The sequence below is a fragment of the Melanostigma gelatinosum genome (assembly GCF_949748355.1).
Source record: "Melanostigma gelatinosum genome assembly, chromosome: 5".
NCBI classification, from domain to species: Eukaryota; Metazoa; Chordata; class Actinopteri; order Perciformes; family Zoarcidae; genus Melanostigma; species Melanostigma gelatinosum.
In genome coordinates this window covers 25,130,093-25,153,519 of record NC_136638.1, presented here as the reverse complement: position 1 = coordinate 25,153,519, position 23,427 = coordinate 25,130,093, and the positions used below count along the sequence as shown (strand labels likewise).

Sequence of the window (23,427 nt, the reverse complement as noted above, 5' to 3'; positions counted from 1 at the left end):
GAGAGTGTGCTTGAGACAATCAGGGTGGAGAGGAAATGGTGACACCCAGAGAGAGAGAGAGAAAGAGGGAAGGGCTTTGGCTGTGTCCCTCTACGGATAGAGAGGCATAGAAATGAAGAGAGAGAGAACCTGGGAACAGGAGAGGAGAGCTCGGCTCAGGTTGCACCCAACAAAGAGTTTGTCTGAGGGGAGAGAGGGCGGACGACTGAGAGGATGGGGAGAGAGTGAAAGTTAGGGAAGAAGCGAGAGAAGGAACGACCGAGGAAAGCAGGCGAAGGAGGGAGGATTAAAAAACGGAAGCCACCTGAAGGAGGCAGAAAGGTGGTGAGTGGAAGTTGGAGTCGTCTGAGAGAGGAGACGCACGAAAGCCGGCCGCAAAACCCGCTGGTGTCACGTTTCTGTCGAGCAGGTATCCTGATTTTCATGTTGTGTTGGTGGTGTGTGTCTTTGCATGTTTTTTTTAATATAGGGAAAAGAGATGAATCCTGTTCAGATCCCTAAAATAGGACTCCTGGCATCTCTTGTACTTATACATCACTGGCCAGTATTTGTGTGTTTGTGGACTCATTTGAATTTTACACTCTAAGTATGAGGGCTTGTTGGGACTTTTAAGACCGTTTGTCCACAGGTCTGTAAAGGAATGTCTGAGGGTTTAAAGTGTAGAAGAGTCAGAGTATTGAAGTGTGTTTACGTGTGTGTGTGTGTGTGTGTGTGCGTGCGTAGATTAGCAGTGTGTGCCATTCTTAATGAGCCAGACTTCATTTTCTTTGCTGTCGCGCCAGAAGTTTATTTTCTCTGATACTGTATGATTTTAAGTGAATCGGAGAGAAACTGTGTGTGTGTGTGTGTGTGTGTGTCATGGGTGAGTTCAAACCTTGTGCAGTTAATGGACCTGACCTCGCGTTGCCGTCTGTCTCTGCCAACAGCGTGTTTATCCCGATGAAACTGTGTGTTTGTGCGTTTGTTTTTGTGCAGGACAACCTCAGTGTGTTTCTGTGCGGCTGTGAGGAGTTGGGACTGAAAGGCTCCCAACTGTTTGACCCTGGAGACCTGCAGGACACGTCGACACGCCCCACCGCCAAGTAAGTCTCAGAGCTTCAGTGTCACCTGACTGCTCAGCAGGTGTGTGTGTGTGTGTGTGTTTCTTTTAATTGTGTTCTAAAGCAAAATGTCCACCAAGTCTTGTGTAAAGGTCAAAAAGTATTTTTCAAGGCAATTGTTTTTGTTGCTCATCTATTTGTGAAACAGACTGTCCTTATGCATTTTGTGACTGATTCATATATTTAGACTTTTGTGCTCTGTGTGTGTGTGACGGTGTTTTTTGTTTGTATTGCCTTTAAAGACGGACCTGGTCCAGAAGGCAGCATAAAACACGGTTATGACTGCACCAGGTGTTAAATAGATGACTCAAAGTGATCTTGTATCTGGTGAAATAAAGGTTTGATGTTGTTGTGCTTCAGTGCACAGAACAGAGAGAGGGTGCTCACAGCAGTAGCTGCTCTGGAGGTTAAATGTCTTCTCTTCCCGTCTTGAGCTTGGCTTGGTTTTTACTAAGTGGATGAACCGAGTGTTGTTGATGATGAACACTTTAATTGTGTCTTAATAGATGGCTGGTCTGTGTCACTGGCTGTGTGTCACTGTCTGTCAGTCATTCTGTGCATCAGACGAGCTCCCTGTTCACAACCACCATGAATCACCGAGTCAGTGGAAGTTTGTCGAGCCTTTGTCGTGAAGCAACAATACCATATCTGTTTGACACAACTGGTCTCTGTCCAAATACAACACTCGCTCTCTGAACCACAACTCCCACTTTGTTGCTTGGTAACACAAACAAGTGCATGCAGCTCTTAAGATATACTGTGTGTGTGTGTGTGTGTGGGGGGGGGGGGGGGGGTGTCAGTGTGGGTGGTGCATGTGCTGTCCTCGGGCAACAACAAGGTTTCATTCACGGAAGGGTTTAGAAAGGTACTGCTAGAGGGGGGGGGGGGTGTATTGATCTCAGGAGGAGCTGCTTGATTGGTTCTGTCAGGAGAAGGACTTGTTTGAGCACTGAGGTGTGTTTCTAGTACGCTGTTGTTTATGCAGCCTTTGTTTCTGAGCTTGCGTGCAACCATCTCCCTGCTGCACGCATTCGGCTCCAGTGTAAACTGGGGCGCTTGTGTTTTTAGTACTGGACCATTTACTCCTGTTCTCTTCAGTAATATAAAACAATATACGGGCAATCTGTACAGTTGGCACAAACTGATAAGGAAACATTGCACTCTTTGTGCTATTTCCAGCTGTTGTGTAACCCTCTGGTGTACAGGATGCTGTTTTCTTGACACTAACCCATGACAGGAAGCAGTCTCTGGACAGGTGTTTACTCATCTAGGAAACTGCTTTGGACAGGCGGGCGTAAAGGCCGACAGGTTCTGATCCATGATGAGCGCAGGCCTGAAACATCTCCTGGTCCTCTGCTGGTCCAAGATAAGTGTGACTTTTCCTGGCAGAGTCGATGAGACGAGAGGAGAGAAGCTGTGCTTCCATTCAGCCGGCTAACAAATATTATACAAAGTTTTGAAATGCTGCAAAAAATGTTAGAAAATCATGAATGAGTTTCCTGCCGTTTGGTGGATGAAAATCAGAAATCGACAAGAAAGCACAAGCTCGTAAGAAGTATTTAGTTACTACTTCTCTTTACTGTCAGCAAAATGTCATACTTTCATCTATAATAAATATACATCATATTAATAAAAGTAATAAAGTATTAATAATGATAAACAATTTCACCACCTATCACACAACATGGAGCCTACCTGGGATATTTCTGGATCAGGTCTCTTGACTGATTTTTTTAAATTTACATTTCAGGATTTTCGTGTTCGGATTAGAGTTTATTAGTGGAAGTACAAACCAACTGGTTGTGTTAAGCTTGCATCATGATTTATTCAAAATCCTTTCCTATTTTAAAGGTTTGTACTTTTTTATTGATAAAACCTTGCTGACTGTGACTTTCCTATTAGCTTTCCTTATTTTTATGTTATTGATTATTGACTGTATACTCACACTAAATATTATATATTTACAGTTTTTAAGAGGTGTGAATTATGAGTGTGAGATATACCATAACACTTGTATATTATTCAAAATTATTACAGTTTTAACACAGTAGTTTTGAAATTGTACATCTTTGACATTTGTGTTTTTACTGTTTGAATAAAATCGTGGATGCTGAATCTGATAGAGACTGAAAAGAAAAGGGAGTAAAATGCCCCCTAAATATGATGTCATACCTCGTGGAATCTGTCAATCAGGTTTGTTTCTACAAGGAAAGCAACCTGTAGAAAGAGGAGGGGAGGGTTAACAGATCGTTCCCTCCAGCTACGTTCACCTTGCTCCTCTCCTCCTCCTCCTCCAACCATCTCTCTCTCTCGCTCGGGTCATCACTGTCATGGAAAACCCACCAAACTGCAATCTGGGTGTCCCTTACTTATCTGTTGAGTGAGTTGGGCTCTGTGACCGTTGAAACTATCTTATGAACAAAAAGAAAATGTTCATGATTGCCATATATTGTGTAAATGAGACGTTGTTGTGGCATTTGTCTGACAGCAGGATTATGCTGTCATGTAACGAAACCTAAACCTGTTATAGTTCTGCATTTGTTTATATTAGGCAAGAAGATTATGTGGTTTGTTTGGGTGTTTACTTGGATTCCCTGTAGATATAGCTACAGTGATGTGTGTGTGTGTGTTTACATCTCTCTCTGGTGCTGCTTTGTCTCCCTCTTTTAGCCTAGAAGTGTCTGTTTCACAACACAAGTGTGTGTTGAGGCTATTTTACAAACGCTTCATTCCACTTCCCATTCATAGCTTCAACTGGTGATCCGCAAGATCCACATCTTTCCTTTTTGTCAGCCTCTGTGGCGCCGAGTGGCCACTGATGTGGTGCTTCTGCACTTCACCTCCCAGAGATCACTTGGCAGTCAAACCATGTGGCCACCACATCTGTCTTCTCTGACTCTGTTGAAGAAGCATTTGTCTTTGTGAATGATGACTGCTGGTGCAAAATGGTAGCTCTAGAGGCGCCCTTGCTTTTTATATTGTCGTTAATATTTTAGATGGCTGAAGTCAAACTGCAGCCAGTGAACACAACTGCTGGAAATGATAATAATAAATGCAACAACAAACTGCACCCTGAAAAGCAAATGTAGAGTGTGCTAGTTCTCCCTGCGTGGGCTACACTCACTTCAGAGTCCTCTCTGCTGCACTGTTTGTTCAAAAAGTTTCGTTTTTGCTGTTGTTTTGCACGAATCTGTGAGAGTGTGGTTGGTTTTAAAGCTGTGTGCTGTTATTTTAATGTAAAATATTTCATTCAAAAGTGCCAGAAGGCAATGTCTCACTCTCTCTCCTTCTCCTTCTCTCAGGGGAAGCGACTGCAGCCGGAAGCTCAAGAATGTAAGTGATGCTTGTGGATGACAGAGGGATCATTTGTTTGTGTGCTAAATGTGTGTTTGGCAGTAAACTGTTTTTATGGTTCAGTGTTTCTGTTTGTGTCACACTCTGCTGTTTGTCATGTCGCTTCCAGCTCTGTTCACTCCACAGTCAGCTCTGTACTATTCCACCAGAATACTATCTACTTTAATGATTACTTAAACTACGATTTCTAGTCTGACATTAATGCATAAATATGTGAACACCAATACCCTTTTCTGTACTTCATCTGCATCTTCTCTCCAGTTTACTTCTTCACATTCTGCATATTTCAATTCTCGGTGTAGTTCTTCTTCTGTCTCCCTTTCTGATTGTCCATTTTCACAGTCCAAATGTTGTCTATTTCTGTTCAAATATACCTCGGCCCCCTCTTCTCTTTTTATATCAATGCTGCTTTAAGAAGAAACATATAATGCTAGCCCTGCCCACTCTGCAATCAGACCAGGTCCTCTCTCTCTCCCCCTCTCTCTCTGCGATGCTGCTGTGTACAGTACAACTGTGTCGAGCTGCAGAGGGCCTGCTAGCTCATTTAGCTGACTACACACACACTCTCAGCCAGCATTTCCAGCACAAACTTCCAGCTGCTAAAGGCTTTAGCTGGGACCTGCTTTGGATGTTCCCTGCAGACTGAGGACTAGGATTTGATAGCAGCTGTCTCTGCAGCACATCACATATTGAGAGGTGAAGGGACTGCACCAAGAAGAATTAGCTGATTTGGTGATAAAGATGTTGTTAGGTAGATTGGATGTTGAAGTAAAAAGTGTGTGTGTGTGTGTGTGTGTTGCGATGACTAGTTTAGAGCATCTGTATCGCTATAGGTCTGCAGATGTGTGCATGGTGCATGCAAGCGCTTGTGTGCACATCATGTTTTTGGATTGTTGGTGCATTTTTGGGGGGGTTTCTTCATTCCCTTGTGTTTGCATCACTTAACTGTGTTTGCACTTGAAACAAAGAGGTGGTTGTTGTTTTTCGATGGAACCTCTTTGACAGGTCTTTCCACACCTGCCAGATCAGACAGCTGCTGAAACTGAAGCGTGTGACGCTGTGCACTACTCCACTGTCAGGCCGCCGTTTACATTTCTGAAATGTTTTCTTTCAACTATGCCTGGTGCTCGTGCCCAAGTTTCGGTTTTGGTGCAGTTGTTTGTTGAAGGTTTAGTGCAGCGTGTGTGAATCCTGCAGGGCACAGTTGTGGAATTCTCTCCCGATCAGTTGGGATCAATATGGATTTTATAGCGTACTAGTAAGCAGCTGAAAGACATTTGGTGCTGACCCTCTTCCAGTGGCGGCTGGCACAGATATTAGCGTTGTATTGGTGACACAGAAGCAATAAACTCTGCAGCTCCGGGTCCTAAAGTGTGCAGCTAATGAAGCATAACCACAGCGGTTGCAGTCTCGCTTTAGCGCTACTATTGTAGATTAATGGCACTCTGTGAGGAAGCGAGATGACACATCCTGTGCTTCGAATACACTTAACGACAAATGCTATAACTGCAAAACTTTGACCAGTAGTTTAGATCTACCTTTAAAAAGGCTTCTGGTTATCCCCGGTGGTCTGGTGTCCACTCTTTTGAAGTGTCCTTGGGCTAAAATATATTTATCCCTCCCTGCTGTAGATTTGTATCCGAGTAAGGCCGATTCTCTACTTGGGGCTAAAAAGATGAATTTCCACTCAGGAATCGGCCCACACACAGTGTGTGCTTCTTCTAAACAGCAGGACAGTTCCATTATTCTTCCTCCAAGTGTGTTTGAACGGTGGCAGAGAGGCTGTTGACACTGACAGTACCACTGAAATAAACACATTAAGCCATGCTGAGCGTTCTTATCAAAGCAGTCCCTGCAGAGTGGTTGACATGGACACAGTAAATATAGCTGGGAAGACTTGGCCAGCAGTGCGAAAGGTGCAGCTCTGTGTGATCTCCCTGTGGCTCCAGCCAATCTGTACAGTCTGCGTTTTAAGACATCAAGCTGACTCCGAAGGGAGTTCCTCTGAATGCTGTAAGCTTCACCTCCTCAGCAAAACTTCAGGACGTTAAGTTACAAGCAAGAAGCAGGTGTGCAACCTCCGTCAGCTACTCATTTTAAAAGGTTACTGTGTTGAAAGGAGCTGAGATTGACCTGGTGATTTATGCACTAAGATAGCTAACAGGCAAATATAAATCAGCGTGACCCCTGAAGGGATGCTGCATTCTAGCAGGAAAAGTGCCCGTGACTGCTTTCAGGGTCAGAACAATGGCTCCGTCTGGTCGTGTTTGTGCAGGAGGCCGACATGTAACTTCTTTGGAGGAGGCTGCGGTTGCAAGAACCAGAAAACAAGTTGGTATTGCTTTTGTAGGGAGAAAACGGAAATGAACAAAGTGGAGAATGATTTCTAGTGTTTAAAAAGTGCTTTGAGCACTTTTTACTTTCCTTCAAGGTTTCATACGTTGGCCTGCATTGCTACAGCATTGGTTTTGAATGGCTAACTCAGACTTGACACATATTGGCTCAGTGTACCCTGAATGACATGTTTAGTCTTGACGGTCTTGTTTTGAAGACTTTTGACTGAAGGGAGGAACTTGAATTCAGGGTCGCTGGACGACCTGCGTTTCTGTTGTTTTCGCAACAAGCCGAAACAGTTCTCCCTCTGTTAGTGTTCCATGAATATGATGACATCTGAAGCATATGTTATTATCTTTTATTTATTATTATTTTTAATAAATCAGTGCATGAAGTTATAGTGGATATATTGACAAGCAAGTGAAACCTTGCTCTGATTGAAAATAAACGATCTTGTCATTGTTTTCACTTGGCACTGAGAAGGACTATTGTACTTTTGTTTTCTTTACAAACGAAGCGTCATCTCATCGTCTTGCCTGATTCTATTTTTTTCTGCCCTTTTTAGGTTCTAATCACCATCTACTGGTTGGGTCGTGCTGCCAACGGCTGTACCTCCTACAACGGTCCCACGCTGGACCTGAAAGAGTTCGAGGGCCTGCTGTCACAGATGCGAAAGGTTTGCCCAGTCCTGTTTAGTGATGACCAGGCCGAGAAATATCTAAATCTAAAGCACAGGGACAATTTATCAGGAGATTAGAAGTCTCTCAGCGAACTGCTGCTGGTATAAGGGGGAACAGAGAGGCTGTCCTTTCACTGTTTGCAGAATATCACATAAGTGCATAATTTGTAAAATATACACAGACTTCTCAGAAATCATCTGACAGTGTATAACACCCCCCACCCGAAGTCTAGGGCTGACCTCGGTTGAACGGGGTCCTTGTGTCAATCATCTAGTTCTGGTTCCACCTCTTCACCGACCCGAAGGGACAAAGAGAAGTTAGCATTAGCGAGCCGTCAAGACACGCATACAGACACACGGTAACAACCACTCGTAACGATGATGTCACCCCCATGAGATGTATTCCTCAATGTGACGTCTCCCTTTTCTGCTCTATTAAACTGACTAACTGACTAACAAAAAACAGATTGATAATGAAATGAGATTTGAAAATCATGGAAAGCACTTTAGTTGCATGTGTTTAAAAAAAGGAAATTGGCAGTTAACATTTCACTTCTAATGCTTGTGAAATGGAAACTGGACCTTTTTCTTTCGAAAAATGATGATTGTAATGCAAGAAGCAGGTGAATGTGTGAACCAGCTGCATTTTCATCTGCTCACTTCCTGTTAGTTGCTCAGGATAAATGCATCAGTTAAAGGATCCGTTCACTCAAATTAAGATTTTCTGACGGCACGCAGAGAAGACTCATTTGAGTGAACAAACTCTTTTAGCTCTAAATACAATACATCTTTACTGTAGAATGTCACGGCTGCTTCATCAAAGAAAGATAAAGACGTAAGTGAGACAGAATCTCTGTGGCAGTACAGCTGAGTTACATAACCAGGGGTCGGGAACAGGAAGTCTTCTGGTAGACAGGAAAGGCCTTTCCCCACCTTCCATTAGCTGCATAGACGTGTTATGCGTCTTCTCTTTTGTATGCACAAATGTGACACTGATTTGTGCATTTGATACAAGGTGGGCGTGTCTTTCTAAATGTTCAGGAGGCGGAGGAGGCAGAGAGCCCTAAACGCAGCATCCGGGACAGCGGCTACATCGACTGCTGGGACTCCGAGCGCAGCGACTCTCTCTCCCCGCCGCGCCACGGCCGCGAGGACTCCTTCGACAGCCTGGACTCCTTCGGCTCACGCTCACGACAGACCCCGTCGCCGGACGTCCTGGTCACCCGCGGCAGCAGTGATGGTAAGAACTGGACTACTCCTCACACACTTTACAGTCATACTCACCCAAGTTAGTATTGCTTGTGAAGGTGTGATCGTGTGATTGGACCATCTGTCAAACAGGTTAAATCTGTTTTTCCATCGTGTCATTTTATCCAAACCACAAACTGTATTGTTGAAGGGAAGTAATTCAGTACTTCTGATATAGTGTATAGATAAATTAGGTAATTGTCTTCGTAGTGCCACTGTAATAAAAACTGTTGTTTACACAGAACAACGGCCAGTATTTGAAATATATTCTATTTCAAGTGAAAGATCTCAGTGTGATGTCTGTTTTGAAGCCAAGTTTTGGCCATTGTTTCACTTTAGTTACAGTACAGAAGCTGCTGTTTTTGTTCTGGGCATGTTATGAATAATACAGTTTGTTACAATGTTATTAATAGTAATGTCAATGAATTACATAGACAGCCGACATGCTCAGCATGAGTCTCCACATTCCTTCACCTTTCAAAAACCGATTTACAAAGTGCTTTACCATAAAGAAACAGAGATATTTGATTCATTTGTTCAAAAGTGGCAAGAAGGCTGCACGCATACAGGTCTGATTTTATGTTAATTATTAGAATTTTTTCTTTAATTATAATAATTTGCTTTTGTCTTTTGAGAGGAATAAAGTGTGGAGAATTTAGGCTGCAGTTTGAACATTGTGAGACAGTGAACCCACGTCAGTGGTAGCTGTTTAAGAGAGTCAGATAAATGTTTAAAATATAAATGTAGGTTGTTTTGATTCGATATTATTTATTTACTTTGTGGAGCTTACCGCCCACGACACCTCCTCTTTGCAACGCATTGAAAAATCTATATTTCTAGTATAATTTGTCCTTTTTTTTAGACAATTTAATGTGAAAAATATTTGTTTTCCTTGGATTCCTTATATATATATATATATACATGTATTTCGATTTCAAGCCCATGCGCTGTTCACCCGGAAGGTAATCTTAATTCACACAGCCTGCTACTTTTCATAAAGGATGTATGAGTTACAGTTTGGTATTTCTCACTTCTTCACCTTCTTCTCTAGTTTTTTCTTCAAGTTTCAGTATTCTCAGGTGGTTGTACCTCCTTTTAAGATTCAGTCAATCTATGTCAACACACACAAAGCTACAGAAAAGACATAACAGAGAGATCTGATTCCATGTTTTAATCTTTATATGTTGTTTTGTTTATAAGTGTACGTTTTTGTTACGATAACCACATGTTGGCATATGTAATTTAATGCATCCAAAATGGTAGCATAACCCTTAAACCTAGTGTTAGACACCCATGAACTGCAGACACTTGACAATAAGTTGTATTCTTTGTGCTGAAGTCAAACATGGTGTTAAAAAAAGTTTGGCTGCATTTAAGTACTTTAAAATGCCAAGTCGACCATATGTCGTCATTCAAAGCTGTTCATTGCTCCGCTTTATTTGAATGTGACCCTTTTTTGAATTTTAATGACAGCCTATAAAAGATTACAGAAGTCGTCACAAAGCTTCACCTTTCATCTCTGAAGAGCATGTGAGAGAACACGGAGCGCGGCCATCATCCCAAAGGAACTCACTAAAAACCTCGCTGGATGTTAATGTTTGCTTCTCAGAAACAAGAGGGAATAATCAGACCTAAGTATCTACTGTTTAAAACAGAGAAAATATCCTTGTAGTTTTTGATAACAGGAACTCATTTTAGCTTTACGTTAGTGGCAAATCTAATCCTCCAAAATGACGGCCATTTAACGGTCACATTTTTGAATTATGTTGAACAATCCGGAGAAATCCATCGCAGCTGTTTGAGAGAGAGTTTTCTTCTCAATAGGCCACAAGCCACCAACACGTAACCCACAGCTGAGTCGTCACATTGTCAAGCTGCTCCTAAGCAAAGTATCGTGCTCTGTCATTCATAACCGTAATCCCTCAAACACAGCATTCAGACACCAAGGCCTCGAGGAACACCGTAGAAAAAGCCATGATGTAATTTGGTATCAAATCACCTTTTGACATTTGGAGATTTCTGCAAGAAATACATGTTTTGCTGATCGGCTGGTGAGCATTTTATTGTTGGTATACCCAAAGAATCCTCTGAATGCCCTCGGTCTCTAGTTTGTGGTTGTAAAGTTTCATGAGGTCATTTTTATACATTGATGTCAAAAAATCCTCATTATGTGAAATTGCTACTACGGGGACACAAAGGGACTCATCTGTCAGTTAGTAAGTCAAGACCAAGATCAACAAATTTGAGGTATTTGAAGGTAACATACTGTCGGTGTGCAGATCAGACCCAGGAGGCACGGACTAGTGATAATAGGATAACAATGCTTTGAGTACACCCAGAACAAGAGCGTCTATTTATTCACATGCACACAAAGTTGACTCAGCCTGACCTTCTTTTAAAGAAAGCCGTTCGCTGTTCAGCTCTGTCAACTGACTTCACCCGGACAGTAATTGGGGGGACAGGGAGACGAATCTTTAATTCAGTCTCAATGCAATATTGCAGATGCTCTTTTGTTTGGGCCGGGTTTTGTGAGTGGACACAGTGTTGATAAATGAGACACTTTGTCCTCCTCTCATTCTATCTCTATGTGGGACAACACCCAGAGCTGGTCAAAGGCTGTTTGAAACAATAAACCGAGGGATAGAAATTGCCCATCGCACAGGTTTTGTAATGTATCAGTTATCCAGCCTGTAAAATGTTTCCATGCTCTGGGAGGAATTGGAAAGAAGCATGAATACTATCCCAGAAAGTGTCATCATTTATTTGACTTTAATACGACAGGAAAAGTTAAAGGGAATCACTTTCACTCTTCATTTGTAATTCTGTTTCTGCTTCCCAGTTACTGTAGCGCATATTTAACTTGACCTCGTGGCTTTTACACTGCTTGTGGTAGTACTGCATGTTGATGGTCATTGACGTGAATATGTTTCTGTGAAGCTCTGGTACCGTGTGGCACTGACCCATGACAAACACTCCCTCGAGCTTCAGTGTTCCCAGATGTGCAGAGTGAGCGGATCGCCCCGTAAAGACACATGTTGCTCCTTAAGGATGGATGGGCTCGGATGGTAAAGTCGCTCGTGTTTCCAATTGATGAGCTAAGAAGAGTCATAATTGAACCACTCCGTTGGAAGTGCAGATACCGCGAGGCCTCTTTTGGACCTCGATCTGTCAATCTTTTAGACCACATAAAATGAAGTCTATTGATAGAAAAAGGAGGGTTTTTTTACAACTGCAAAATGGGACATTTGTTTCCACTGAGAGCCGCAGCTGCGTCCACTTGTATCGGTTCAGCAATAGGGGAAGATTTCACGCTTTAGATCTGGTTGAAATTGTGGGTTTATACTTGTAAAAACGTATACATTGAGTCATAAATTCAGAGGGCATAGATTGAGTAATCACACATCCAGGGAGGGGAATTCCAGTAGCACATGTGCTGAACATCTTGGAGAGGAATTCTGAGAGGCCTTGGGTAAATCAGGGCTGCAGGTATCCATTACCTGCAGTTTCCAAATGTTGAATTAGGGTTAGCAAAAAAACAACTAAATGAAGAAGGAATGACTGGTATGCTGGAAACAGTAGATCAATGGGATTACTCTTTTCTTTTTTCTTTTTTTTTGTGCACACACTTCTTGCGGAGGAATTTAAGACGTCCTTGAGCGATGCACTTCTGCAGCACCAGGTGTTGCCGCTGACATGAAAGAGCTAACGATGTTGTTCAGATGGGATCCAGACAGACTTTGCGGCATCCGGAGTGAATTCTTCCGAACTGTAGGCTAGAATTTAGATTGCAGGAGCTGCACAATACAAATTTCCTGATGATTTATGTTTCATAACAAGCCGGCCGTCAACCCGCTTGGGGTTGATTTATGAGTGCAAGAATTCAATGCCACTTCTTTTTGAGTTATGTTTTCCAGTAATAACAGCAAAGCACATATAATTTAAATCATTAAAGAGGCTGTACTTACTTGACACCATCTCCTGAATAATAATCATAATTGTGTTATTCTCTAAACAGAACATATTGAATGTCAACTGTGCAATTCAGTACATCTGCAAAAAGCTGAACCTGCGAGGATATTAGATGAATGAACTCCTTCATCCTCCTCTTCTCAACAGGCCGCGGCAGTGACTCCGAGTCCGACGGCCCCCCCAACAGGAAGATGCCAGACGTCCGTAAGGATGACATGTCGGCGCGGCGGACGTCCGTCAGCGAGCCGCGGACCGCCGTGCCCTTCAACCAGTACCTGCCCAACAGGAGCAACCAGAGCGGCTACGTGCCCACGCCGCTCCGCAAGAAGAGGAACGACAAAGAGGACGGAGCGCGCAAGAGTTGGAGTACTGCGACGTCACCTGTAGCCGGAGACAGACCTTTCAGGTGAGCCTCACTGTTTCGACTCTTATTTACAATTAGAAGGGAAGAATCGCAAGCAGAGCTTTAATCTGAGAATTAGGGTTTAAATCAAGCAAACGCAGTATTGACGACAACGAAAGTGTAAAGCAACTGATCTCAATGTTATGATTTAATGATGAAAGTCTGCGAATGAAACATTTAACCACTTTACAAGATACAATATTTAATATAAGACATTTTACATAGGAGCTTTAAATATTCCAGGTTTGTTTCTGTATTTGTTTAAAGCCACTGTGAATATTAATAGTATACATGGTGGTGAAGGTCCCGGTGTGATTGCATAATAAACCGGTCATTTGGGGACTATGACCTTGTTTTAGCTTGAAATGGATTTGCTGGATTTAAAAACCTTTTAAAATGTATTCTTGTTACGGTTTGAAACTACTTTGTGCTTGTAGCTGAAAATGCAGTTCGTCCAAAAAATGTGCTGCAATACTAAATGATGATCTCGTCTCCTTCCTGCAAGTTTGGTGAATTAATTGTATTATGATAGACACAATGGAATTGATTCATTTGTAAGTAGACCATGAAGGATATACGAATCATATGTTGTTTATTGTTCAAAATGTCTAATACGAACCAGCATCTTTCTTTGTAAATTCTGTAACGTTTAAAAATTTAGCAGGAGAAGATGTCACTCGTGGCAAATTACAGATTCATGTTTAAACAGTTTATTATTGTTCTCTGCCCAGTCATGTACATATGAGAGATGCTGATGGAGGCCAGATGTGCGTTTTCATTGGCTCTGACTCTGATTGAAGCGAAAGTGTGAAATGTGTTTCATAGACGAGGCAGATTGAAGTCTGATGGTCTTTTTGGCAGTCGTTGGTTTGGCTTGTCATGAGTGCTGGTTTTATCATGGCTCTCACTGTAGAAGGTTCACATTTCTGCTGGCTTAGTGGATTCCTTAATGTGCTTTCATCTGTTGAAATGTCTGTGTGTGTGTGTGTGTGTGTGTGAGTGTGTGTGTGTGTGTGTGTGTGTGTGTGTGTGTGTGTGTCTAGTGTCAGGATTTAACTGGAAGTAGTTTTTGAAGGATAGTGTTTGGACGTAGCATTATTTAACTGTAGCAGCAGGAGATGGAAGATATAATCGAACAGTTACCCAAGTGTGTTTACATTTTCATAAAGTGCTGCGAGTGGGTGTGTATACAGTGTGCGTGTGTGTGTGTGTGTGTGTGTGTGTGTGTGTGTGTGAGAGTTGTTCCTGTGTGTAACACCCATTTTGTGTGAATCTGTCTTTCATTCCCCCCATTGTTAACTTCATCCATCGTGTTACACGACATGTTGTCCGCATGTATTCATGATTTTGCATTACTGTTCTTTTTTTTTTATCTCCATCTCCTTCCTTTGCGTCCGTCGTGGTGTTTTCCCTCTTGCCTCCCTTCTACGTCTTGCGTGTGAACCTCATTTATCCCCACATCTGTGTGTTCCCTGTCTCATGTCCACCATGTTGTGGTCATTGCTGCTAATTCTGCTCCGATGTCATTACGTCATCCTTTTCCTGTGTGTGTGTGTGAATGTGCGACGTAACAGTCCAAATGAGGTCCCTAGCTTAGACGACCCACCTGGAGAGTCTCCCAGCCCGCCCCTCGAACCCCAAATACAGATTCAGACGGTGACCCAGACTAAAAAGGACGACGAGGAAGGGGAGCAGACTGCTTCCACACTTTGCATTAAGATCTATGCGGCAGGCGGGAGGAGGAGCAGTGAGCCTCTGCCCCATGCAGAGCCCCGCTCGGAGACGGTCACTCGCCTGATGGTCACCTCTGAGCAAAGGTCTTCACCTCGATTCATGTTTTTCTTAAATCAGCTGCCCAATTCCATTTGACACAGTTCTGATTCACATTTCCTCTAAATCAATCAAATCTAAAAGATAATAAATTGCCTTACAGCATTTAAAATAGTTTGTTTAGGTTTCTGTCATGATGATTTGGTGATATTGTTGTGTGGTGTTTTTGTTGTTTGACACCTCCACCTATTTTATACACAAAAGTCTGTTTACAGGCTGGTGTTACTGCATTTGGGGAAAATAAGTTGTAAAAAGACTTTTAGTGTCTTCAGAGGGCAGCTAAGTGAAGTCTGATGTATTTCCTCAAGTGATTACGCTCACAATCGTGAAAATGTAGAACAAACGGTGTGTTTTGGAGTTATAAAAAGTGACTGTGTCAGCACTAAAGAAAGTTCTGGCTCCGCTCGCTATCATTCTGGTAAGGGGGGGGGGGGCTCTGGTTTTATTGTATTTCTTTAAACCAATCACAATCTTCTTCGGCGGTGGTAAGCACAGGATGCAGCCAAATAGAGGGAAGAGAAAGACAATGGCAGACTCAGTCTACATCACGCGAGTCAGACTACAATCACAACACACCAGAATCACCGACCACACTGTTAACGGCCGGAAGAAGAATGCTTGGAATAAGAAAAAACAGTCTCTTTTCTGCTGGATCTATTTGTATGCAGCGCTAAATCTGTTGGAGAGTTATTTAAATGACTCGATCGTGTCTTCAGTCAGCATTGCAGGTTCTTATTGCAGCGGAATATTTGCTGTGTTGAAGGGTCAGTTCACCCAAATAAGAAAACAACTCAACTTGCCACTAGGCATCTAGCAATGCAGATCATTTCAGCTCATTTTGACTGCCTGCCTGCACGACCATACTAGATGAATGGAATTGTATTTGTGCCACTGAAAATACTGAAAAGTTCCACAAATCTGCAGCACATCTGTCCAAAAACAATCTCCCAGTTAATATGGGTAATCCACTTATTTCGGTTTCCATCAGGACCGGCTCTTTGTTGTACAATAGTTTCAATTTTCACAGCCGGTATTTCCATCCAGCCCTTTTCCTCTTTGGCACTGCCATTACCAGATCATTGTGTCCAATGCCATTCTTATCCAGAGCAGCATTACGGTGAGTCAGCGAGAGGTCCAGGGCTCAATGAAACATGGAGATCACACTGTTGTAATGCAGGGTCTTTACCCAGCAGGCCAGCCAGGGGCCACAAATGATCAGCTTTGTGTCGGATTAACATGGTGAGGATTATGAGCTGTGAAGCTGCTGTTCTATATCTCACAGTGCGGAAGACCATTATGATTGCAATGTTTGTCTCGTGAAGAGTCTGTTTGGGTCTCTGTTGTTGATTCACAATCCAGCCCCATCTTCTGCTATTTCCTGGTCCAGCAGTCGTTTCATTCACGGTCCTGTTGGAGAGTTATTAGAGTCGCACCCCCTGTTTCCAGCTTTTTCTGGCACAGATGTTATGGCATGGATCGGATTGTCAGCATTTCAAGGGAGTGAAAAGAATGCTCAAAGGAAATCTGACTTGTGTATCGCTGCGTTCCAAAGAAGAGGGGGATTTCTAGGATGTTTTTAAAAGGCTTTAATATCGGCATCTTTAGTTTGTATCAGTTTGCATTTTTCAAGAAGAGAACTGAGGCTGGAATTTGAGTGTTTTATTGTTGCCAGGAGTTAAATCTTTGAAAAACAGTTGTTTAATATCAACATATCGCTGTTTGCAGTCTCCCATCAATGTTTTGTTGACGAGCTTCTTCAAGATCACTTGACCTTTTTCCGGCAAATTCCAGGAACAAAATTGCACACCAACCCTTCAAAATGCAGACCCATGCATATATATCCAGCATGTACACACAAACATGTACTGAATGGTGTTCACACAGAAACACACTCCCAGGGAACGTGAACATGCGACCCACCCTCAGGATGTAAGGAAATGAGGCTTTCTTCCTTCCCTGACCCTGAGCAGACTGGGACTGGAGCCTGGCCTTTTCACAGCCTGTCTCTCCCTGCAATGCATCCTGGGGATTTATAGTCCAATAATAACCCTTTCGGAAAGTAGCTGGATGACAGACAACTCAGCGAATTTTTGCTCTTGGCTTTGTGACTCCTATTTGTTTTCACGTCCGGTCTGCTCGGATGAGGTTTGTAAACCATGTTAGCTCGTCAAGAAAAGCTCCATTTAGGCTCCTCCAGAGGAATGCTGTCTGATGAAGTAGGATGACAACCAGGCAGCAGTACGTTTTAGTTTGCTTTGCTTTCTGCAGTACTCCAGCTCGCTCGTGCTCAGAGGAACTCTTCCACCATTCGACGACTCGAGCAGCAAGCGCTGGAACGAGCCCCGTCATCGCCTCCGCGAAACATCCACCTGTGACGGAGCAGCAGCAGGTGGAGAAGGAGGAGGAGGAGGGGGAGGCGGCTGTGAGGAAGGCAGCCGCTGGTGTCCCGTCAGTCGCAGATGGAGAGCGAGATGAGAAGCGGTCCCGCCAAACGCTGACCTCTCCCAAACACGTCACCACCCCGAGCCCGCCCCACTTCCTTCCTGTGCCCTCTGCCGATACAGGCCGACGGAAGGGGAGGGCGCTGAGTGAGAGTGACGACCCGCAGAGAGGCAACTCTTGGTTGGACAGCAGTCTTCCAGCAACGTGAGCCCCCTCCAGCAACTACACTACATTTAATGAACTAAAACTACACAATTCATCTTTAAAATCAAAGGATCTCCTCTTATCTCAGCATGTGACCTCAGACCACAATGCTGCTGTCTGGATGACTTAACTATCTCAAGATTGCATCACCTTTTTTTCATATGAATGCAAATTGATATTGCTTTCTAAAAAGCTGCTGTTGCTGTAAAGAGAATGCATGGAAACGTATTAAGACATTTGGAGACGAAGCGTTTGAGAATGTGGTTTTTGATGAACTACACATGAACCTTAGATGCCATCCTTTGATCTCTTCAGTACACCCAATTAGGGGAATTGTGGCAATAGACACTTAATTTGACCCAATTTGAACCCGAATTATTTGGTAATAAATTGGTCAAACCATTACCAATCAATCAAACATCCACCATTCCAATGTATGCCAGTAAAAAACTGGCTTTAGCGCAAACCCCACAGTGTACCACTGTCACAGCCTGACATCTTCCTACAAACAACATACGGCAAGTCGACATTTTCCTACAACAAACAGTCTATCTGGTCCTGGTTTAGCGAGGCTTCTCTTAATTTAGTCTCCTTGTTCTCTTGTGGCGAGGAACCACAGGCCACACTGTCTCTCACACCCCTCGAACGTCACAGAGGCAGCTCCTTAAAACAGACCGTGTGAAGACGCAGGTTGAGGCCAAACCTGCAGCAGTCGTCACAGACAGAAAGAGAGCCACATCCTTGATGTTTCTCCTGTGCTGTCGAATAAAAGATGCATGTGCTTTTTCAATAGTTAAGTGTCAGCTGCAGTCTTTCGATCGTTGTCATCTGCATCCTATGCATGCTAGCAGTTTTGGTTTGCAGTGATGCAGTAAACTGGTCTTCTGTTCTGCTCTGGCTGTGTTATGGATAAGACTGCCCCCTTGTGCTTGCTTTGAGGATCAGCAGTAAACCCAGAAACTGACCTACACATCTGTACATGGATGCAAAACCAGCAGGGACACTTGTTTAAAACAATAATAATGAACCATTCTCAACACATTGTCAGCTGTGATGTTCCCCACCAGATATCAAATATTCCATCACTGTGTTTTGATATTCTCGTGAGTGAATGACGTGTTCCTCTGTCGAGTGTCCTCGTGTTCATCTGTGATTGTGCGCTCTCTCCATGCTCTCTGCCGTCTGTAGATTCAGCCGCACACATAGTGTGTCAGATGACCCACAGTAAGTCGTCCATTTACCACTCAGAGCTCAGCTGTCTGGCCCAGCGCTGCTCTGCAGGAAAAGACAAAGAGCTCTCAATAAGTCATTCAATCGTTCGTTGAGTCTCCGAATTGGATTTTTCTTGATGCAAGTGGGAAAATCTGCCAACGGTTGAAGTCATTTAAAGAACTTTCTTGAAGTCTTTGGCAACAACTAAATCTTTTGATGATGTTTTTGTTTGATCAAATATTTTGTGCCAGTTTTTAATATCTTTATCATTTTTAATGACGTAAGCCCTGAGAGGAAAGTGAGACAAAAAAAACCTCTATTTTCTAAGTCTGATCTAAATAGTTGTTGTTTTTTGTGTTTATGACTGAAGAACAGGTGAAAAAAAAAAGATTAGTCAGTATAATCTTTCTAAGTTCCTTAAAAAAAACGTGTTTGTTGTTGTAGTACTCCGTTTCGCCACAAGAGGCTGAAGTGCAGCACTTCAGCACATGTTCTAAATATGCATTCATGTTTTCTTCCACTTGCCAGCACATGAACCTTGTGTTTAGAGTGCGTCGAGAAATTAAAACTCACCTGGAAGAATATTATTTTAGGAGAACTCTGTACAGAACTGTTCTTTAAATGGAAAACAAAAATGTCTTCAATTTAGCAGATTTTTCATACTTGCATTTCTTAAATTTAGATTGTAAATAAGTTAAATGACTTGTTAAGGTGGGCGTGTTTGACCGCGTGCTGGCAGACAATGTCCCTGGAGCTCATTCATCTAAAATATCATGAAACTATGTTTTCAACAATGCTACACCCATTCCTCTCAGATGTATTCAAAGTTCTGCAGTGGCGGCTGTGGAGAGGACGAACTCAACTGTGCTGCTCCGACATCAGCTCCGTGCTTCTACTAGCTGCATGTTTCACGTAACGCAACCATTTCAGGGACCCTTATAACTCCCCATCCCTTACAAAACAAACCATCATGGTGATGTCATTTGTTGATGTAAAAAGTGCAGCTTTTCATGAAGCAGGAGAGCTGATTCATAACTAAGAATTGACTCGCATGCTTTGTTTGTTGTGATTCAGAGGAGCAGTTGTACCCGTCCCACTAACTTTTACAATAAAATAACATGTCCGTCATCTCTTCCATTGTTCCACCCAATATTGTATGTTGGCGATCAGTTTTTTTGAATCTTAAATCAACTGTTATTGCACTCGTGACTTTGTTTCACCCGTTCTACGTGTGTGATGAGCTGCATGCTCCTAACCAAAAGGCTGCACTTCACCGTCTCGTTTGTTATCTAAAAAGGCTTTAACGCGACTGACTGAACAAATATGAAGACCGGTGCAACCAATGTGACTACACGGGTTGTTACGCAGAACCACAGGTGCCTGCACCTGAAGCTGATGTTGTCAAAGGTCTCATTAAATGTCATCTTAACAACCATAATGTGAGGCTTGTCCTGTTGAGACAAATGTTGGAGTGTGACGTGATTATTCAAAAGGAAAAATGACGTACTACTTTTTTGTTTTGTTTTATTTAGATTGTCGTATTAGTTCTGATTGGTGAGCAAGAGGTTACCTTTGAAGATGAACAGTTTTCCATTCATGTGGTCTTACTTTTTATTTCTGTGGTTATCTATGCAGAGCCATTGGTTACAGGTTATTCTCTTCTCCTAATAATGATGGATTGGAAGTGTTTTTTTATATTACAGTATAAACAGATTTTGGGTGAGATATCACCTTATTAGCCATTGCTATGTTTAAAAAAACAAAGGTTTGGTTCAAAGTTTAGTGTTTGACATAAACACATAAAGTCGCCAACGTACAAACATACCGTACTGACCTTACAATGCACGAAAAAAAAGTGTAGAGTCACGAGCAGGCTCACTAAAAAAACTAAACCATGTCCTACTCTGGAAATGACATGTCGGCACATCTTTTTCACGATCCATATTCTCTGTCTGTGTGTGTCTCTCTCTCCCGCCTCTCCTTAGAAGTGCGAGTATGATCGACATGCGTGGTGAGGAGGAGGCCATGTTGCAGCCTCACAGACGGGTGCGTCATGAGCTGATGCACAACCAGTACAACAAGATGAAGGAAGAGGACGATCACTGGCAGGATGTGAGTCTCTCCGTTTTGTCCGACTATTCTTATTTCCCTCGGTTTGTGTATTTATTGATGTTTGAGTAAGATAGTTTTGTACCTTCTGGATTGGGATTACTTTGTCTCATCGGCTCAGTTTGTATTTCTTGTCTATTATGTCAGGAGTTCATCAGTTTTGTGCAATGATTTGAGTGCCTGCAGGCCAAAGTAATGTTTTGCTGTGCCCCAGTTAAACAACTTAAATCAGTTTTCTCGGGCCACAGCAGTGCTTCAGGTCTCACAGCGCGGCAGAGCCAAGCCCTCTTGCCTTGTTTCATTTGCAACTGAAACTCTTTCCAATCTGTTTGTGTGTCAGGACCTGGCCCGATGGAAAAACCGGAGGAGGAGTATCTCCCAGGACCTGATCAAGAAGGAGGAGGAGAGGAAGATGATGGAGCAGTTGATGACTGGAGGCCCCTGTGTCTCCCAGAGGAGAAGAAGCATCAAGACCTACAGAGAGATAGTGGAGGAAAAGTAGGGGAAATGCACACAAATAGGATGTTTGATTTGTATTCAGCGAAAAGTACAAAACAATATGGGACACTAGGCCTTTCTTAGAGAAGAGGCTTTAATCTGAGTGAGCACAAAGGTGACAGCGACTCCTCCTGGAGTTCATTTAAGTAGGTCTCCCGTAGAGAACAAGTAAAAGAGGAAGAGCTGATTTGCTTTGTTATCCCTCCTCTACCTCCCTTTCTCTTCAACAGGGAGCGTCGTGAGGATGACCTGCGGGACGCGTACCGGAGAGCCAGAACCCAAGAGGAGGCGTCGTTCATCCTGCAGCGTTACGCCCAGCGCTTCTCCATCAGTGAAACAGTCCTGGAACGCCTACAGCTGCCAAATCTCCTGGACCGCAGCATATCTGCTGATCCCTCCTTTCCCTGCTCTCCCTTCCCTCTCTCCCTGTCCGCCTCCCCGACGACCCCAGACCCCTTCGACGTGGACCCCGACGGGCCCATGAGGTATCTGCGCCAGCAGTCCGCCCCGGCTCCGAAGTTCACGTCCACACTGGAGGCGCGAATCGAGGAGTTCCCCAAAGACTCCCCCCCGCACCAGCGGCCTCAGATCCGCTCTCGCTCGTCCGAGCCGCCGTCCACTCGAACCCTGTCGCCCAAACCGGTGCCTTTGCTGATGCCCAAGCCTTACTTGCAGCCCCGGTCCTCAGCGGGTGAACCATGGCCCAGCAAGGTGAGACTGACTCAGAAGCGCTTGTCATCATCTCAACTTCCCATAAACGTGAATGGGTTATTGCTGCTGTGAATACACTTTACAGCATCCTAATGCCATGTGGGTTGTTGACATTTGAAGTGTCTGGTTGTCACCGTTAAACCTCCCCTCTCGCCCACCGTGTTGACTCTATTTAGACTCTTTACTCGCGAGGACTCGTGATGATTGAGATTCGGTTAGTGTGACTGTCTTGACCGCTTTACATGTGGTTACTTCCCAGTGTTGGCTGACGTCCTCGCAGGCTGGTGGGTGAATTCCCCTCCAGCTCTCTTGGCACTTCCATTAGGATGCCACAGAACCGCCATGGTGATGAGTCGGGTGGTTTCTAGGAAAACACGAGACTCCCCCTCCCAGAAGAAGCATGTAATGTTTCAGTTTAGCTCAAAGTACTCTCAACAGGATCCATTTCCTTTTCTTCAAAAAAAATAAAAAGAATCTAAATGGGAATATTCTAAATGAGATCCTGTGTTTTGGTGTGGCGGGGAGGGGAGGGGCAGATTATTACCAGACCAAATGGAGCACAGCGCTTTTCTGGAATGTCTTGTCAGGATTCTGAGCAGAGCCCGGCTTTGAATGGAGCCCTCTGTTCCCTATTGACTTAAGAAGTTCACAAGTAGGGTCCTCTCAATGTGAAGTGGGCTCCAGGCAGACAAAGAGGGCCCACACAGGCTGCTAGGAGAGGGATGAGAACGGGGAGGCGGAGGGGGGGGGGGGGCAGACTGAGAGCCTGCATTCACCCAACTCCACCACTGTGTCTTAAGTTACCGCTCACTCGGAGCTCCTCACACATACATTAGCGCCTCTTTGTCATAGAGGCCAGCGAGATGAATAGCTAATGGCGGACCGAGATGAGAGGCTGGTAATGACCACGAATGAGGGCACTGGGTTTGTAGGCATGAATGTTCGTCTTCATTTCTTTGTTTGTCATTAAATCATTTTGTGTACTGTTGAAAATATTTTGAGCTGGAGTAGCCTTATTGTACCGGAAATTCTGCCGATGTTTCCTGCAGATGTTTCAAAACTCTAAACCAACTTATCATCCAGCTCAGTCCTATTTCAAGTTCAGACGAATTACAAACATTAAGAATCTCATACAGAACCAAATGTACTCGCATGCACTCATTTTTTGATAAATAAATAATCCAAATCCTTTGGAATTGAACAGAATATCGACAAAATCCAATGAAAGAATATTTAGCCCATCAGCCAAATATTCAACTGGTCATATGTAATTAATCAGGACAACATGAATCTGAATTAAATTGAATTAAAATTCATCAGGAATGAATGTACTG

The 23,427-nt window shown here is 43.4% G+C and overlaps 1 protein-coding gene across 4 annotated transcripts in view; it reads left to right on the top strand.

Moving 5' to 3' along the window:
* LOC306777658 (LIM and calponin homology domains-containing protein 1-like) overlaps positions 1–23,427 on the top strand; it is a 72,712-nt gene that overhangs the window by 37,429 nt on the left and 11,856 nt on the right. For 3 of the 4 annotated variants that reach the window (XM_079268852.1, XM_079268851.1, XM_079268850.1), the window contains exons 4-12: positions 976–1,082; positions 4,403–4,433; positions 7,354–7,464; positions 8,509–8,707; positions 12,832–13,090; positions 17,186–17,563; positions 20,761–20,887; positions 21,225–21,382; positions 21,613–22,093. In XM_079268852.1, coding sequence (XP_079124978.1) covers positions 976–1,082; positions 4,403–4,433; positions 7,354–7,464; positions 8,509–8,707; positions 12,832–13,090; positions 17,186–17,563; positions 20,761–20,887; positions 21,225–21,382; positions 21,613–22,093 — 1,851 coding nt within the window. The remainder of the gene's footprint in view (positions 1–975; positions 1,083–4,402; positions 4,434–7,353; positions 7,465–8,508; positions 8,708–12,831; positions 13,091–17,185; positions 17,564–20,760; positions 20,888–21,224; positions 21,383–21,612; positions 22,094–23,427) is intronic. The other variant, XM_079268853.1, reaches the window with a different exon arrangement.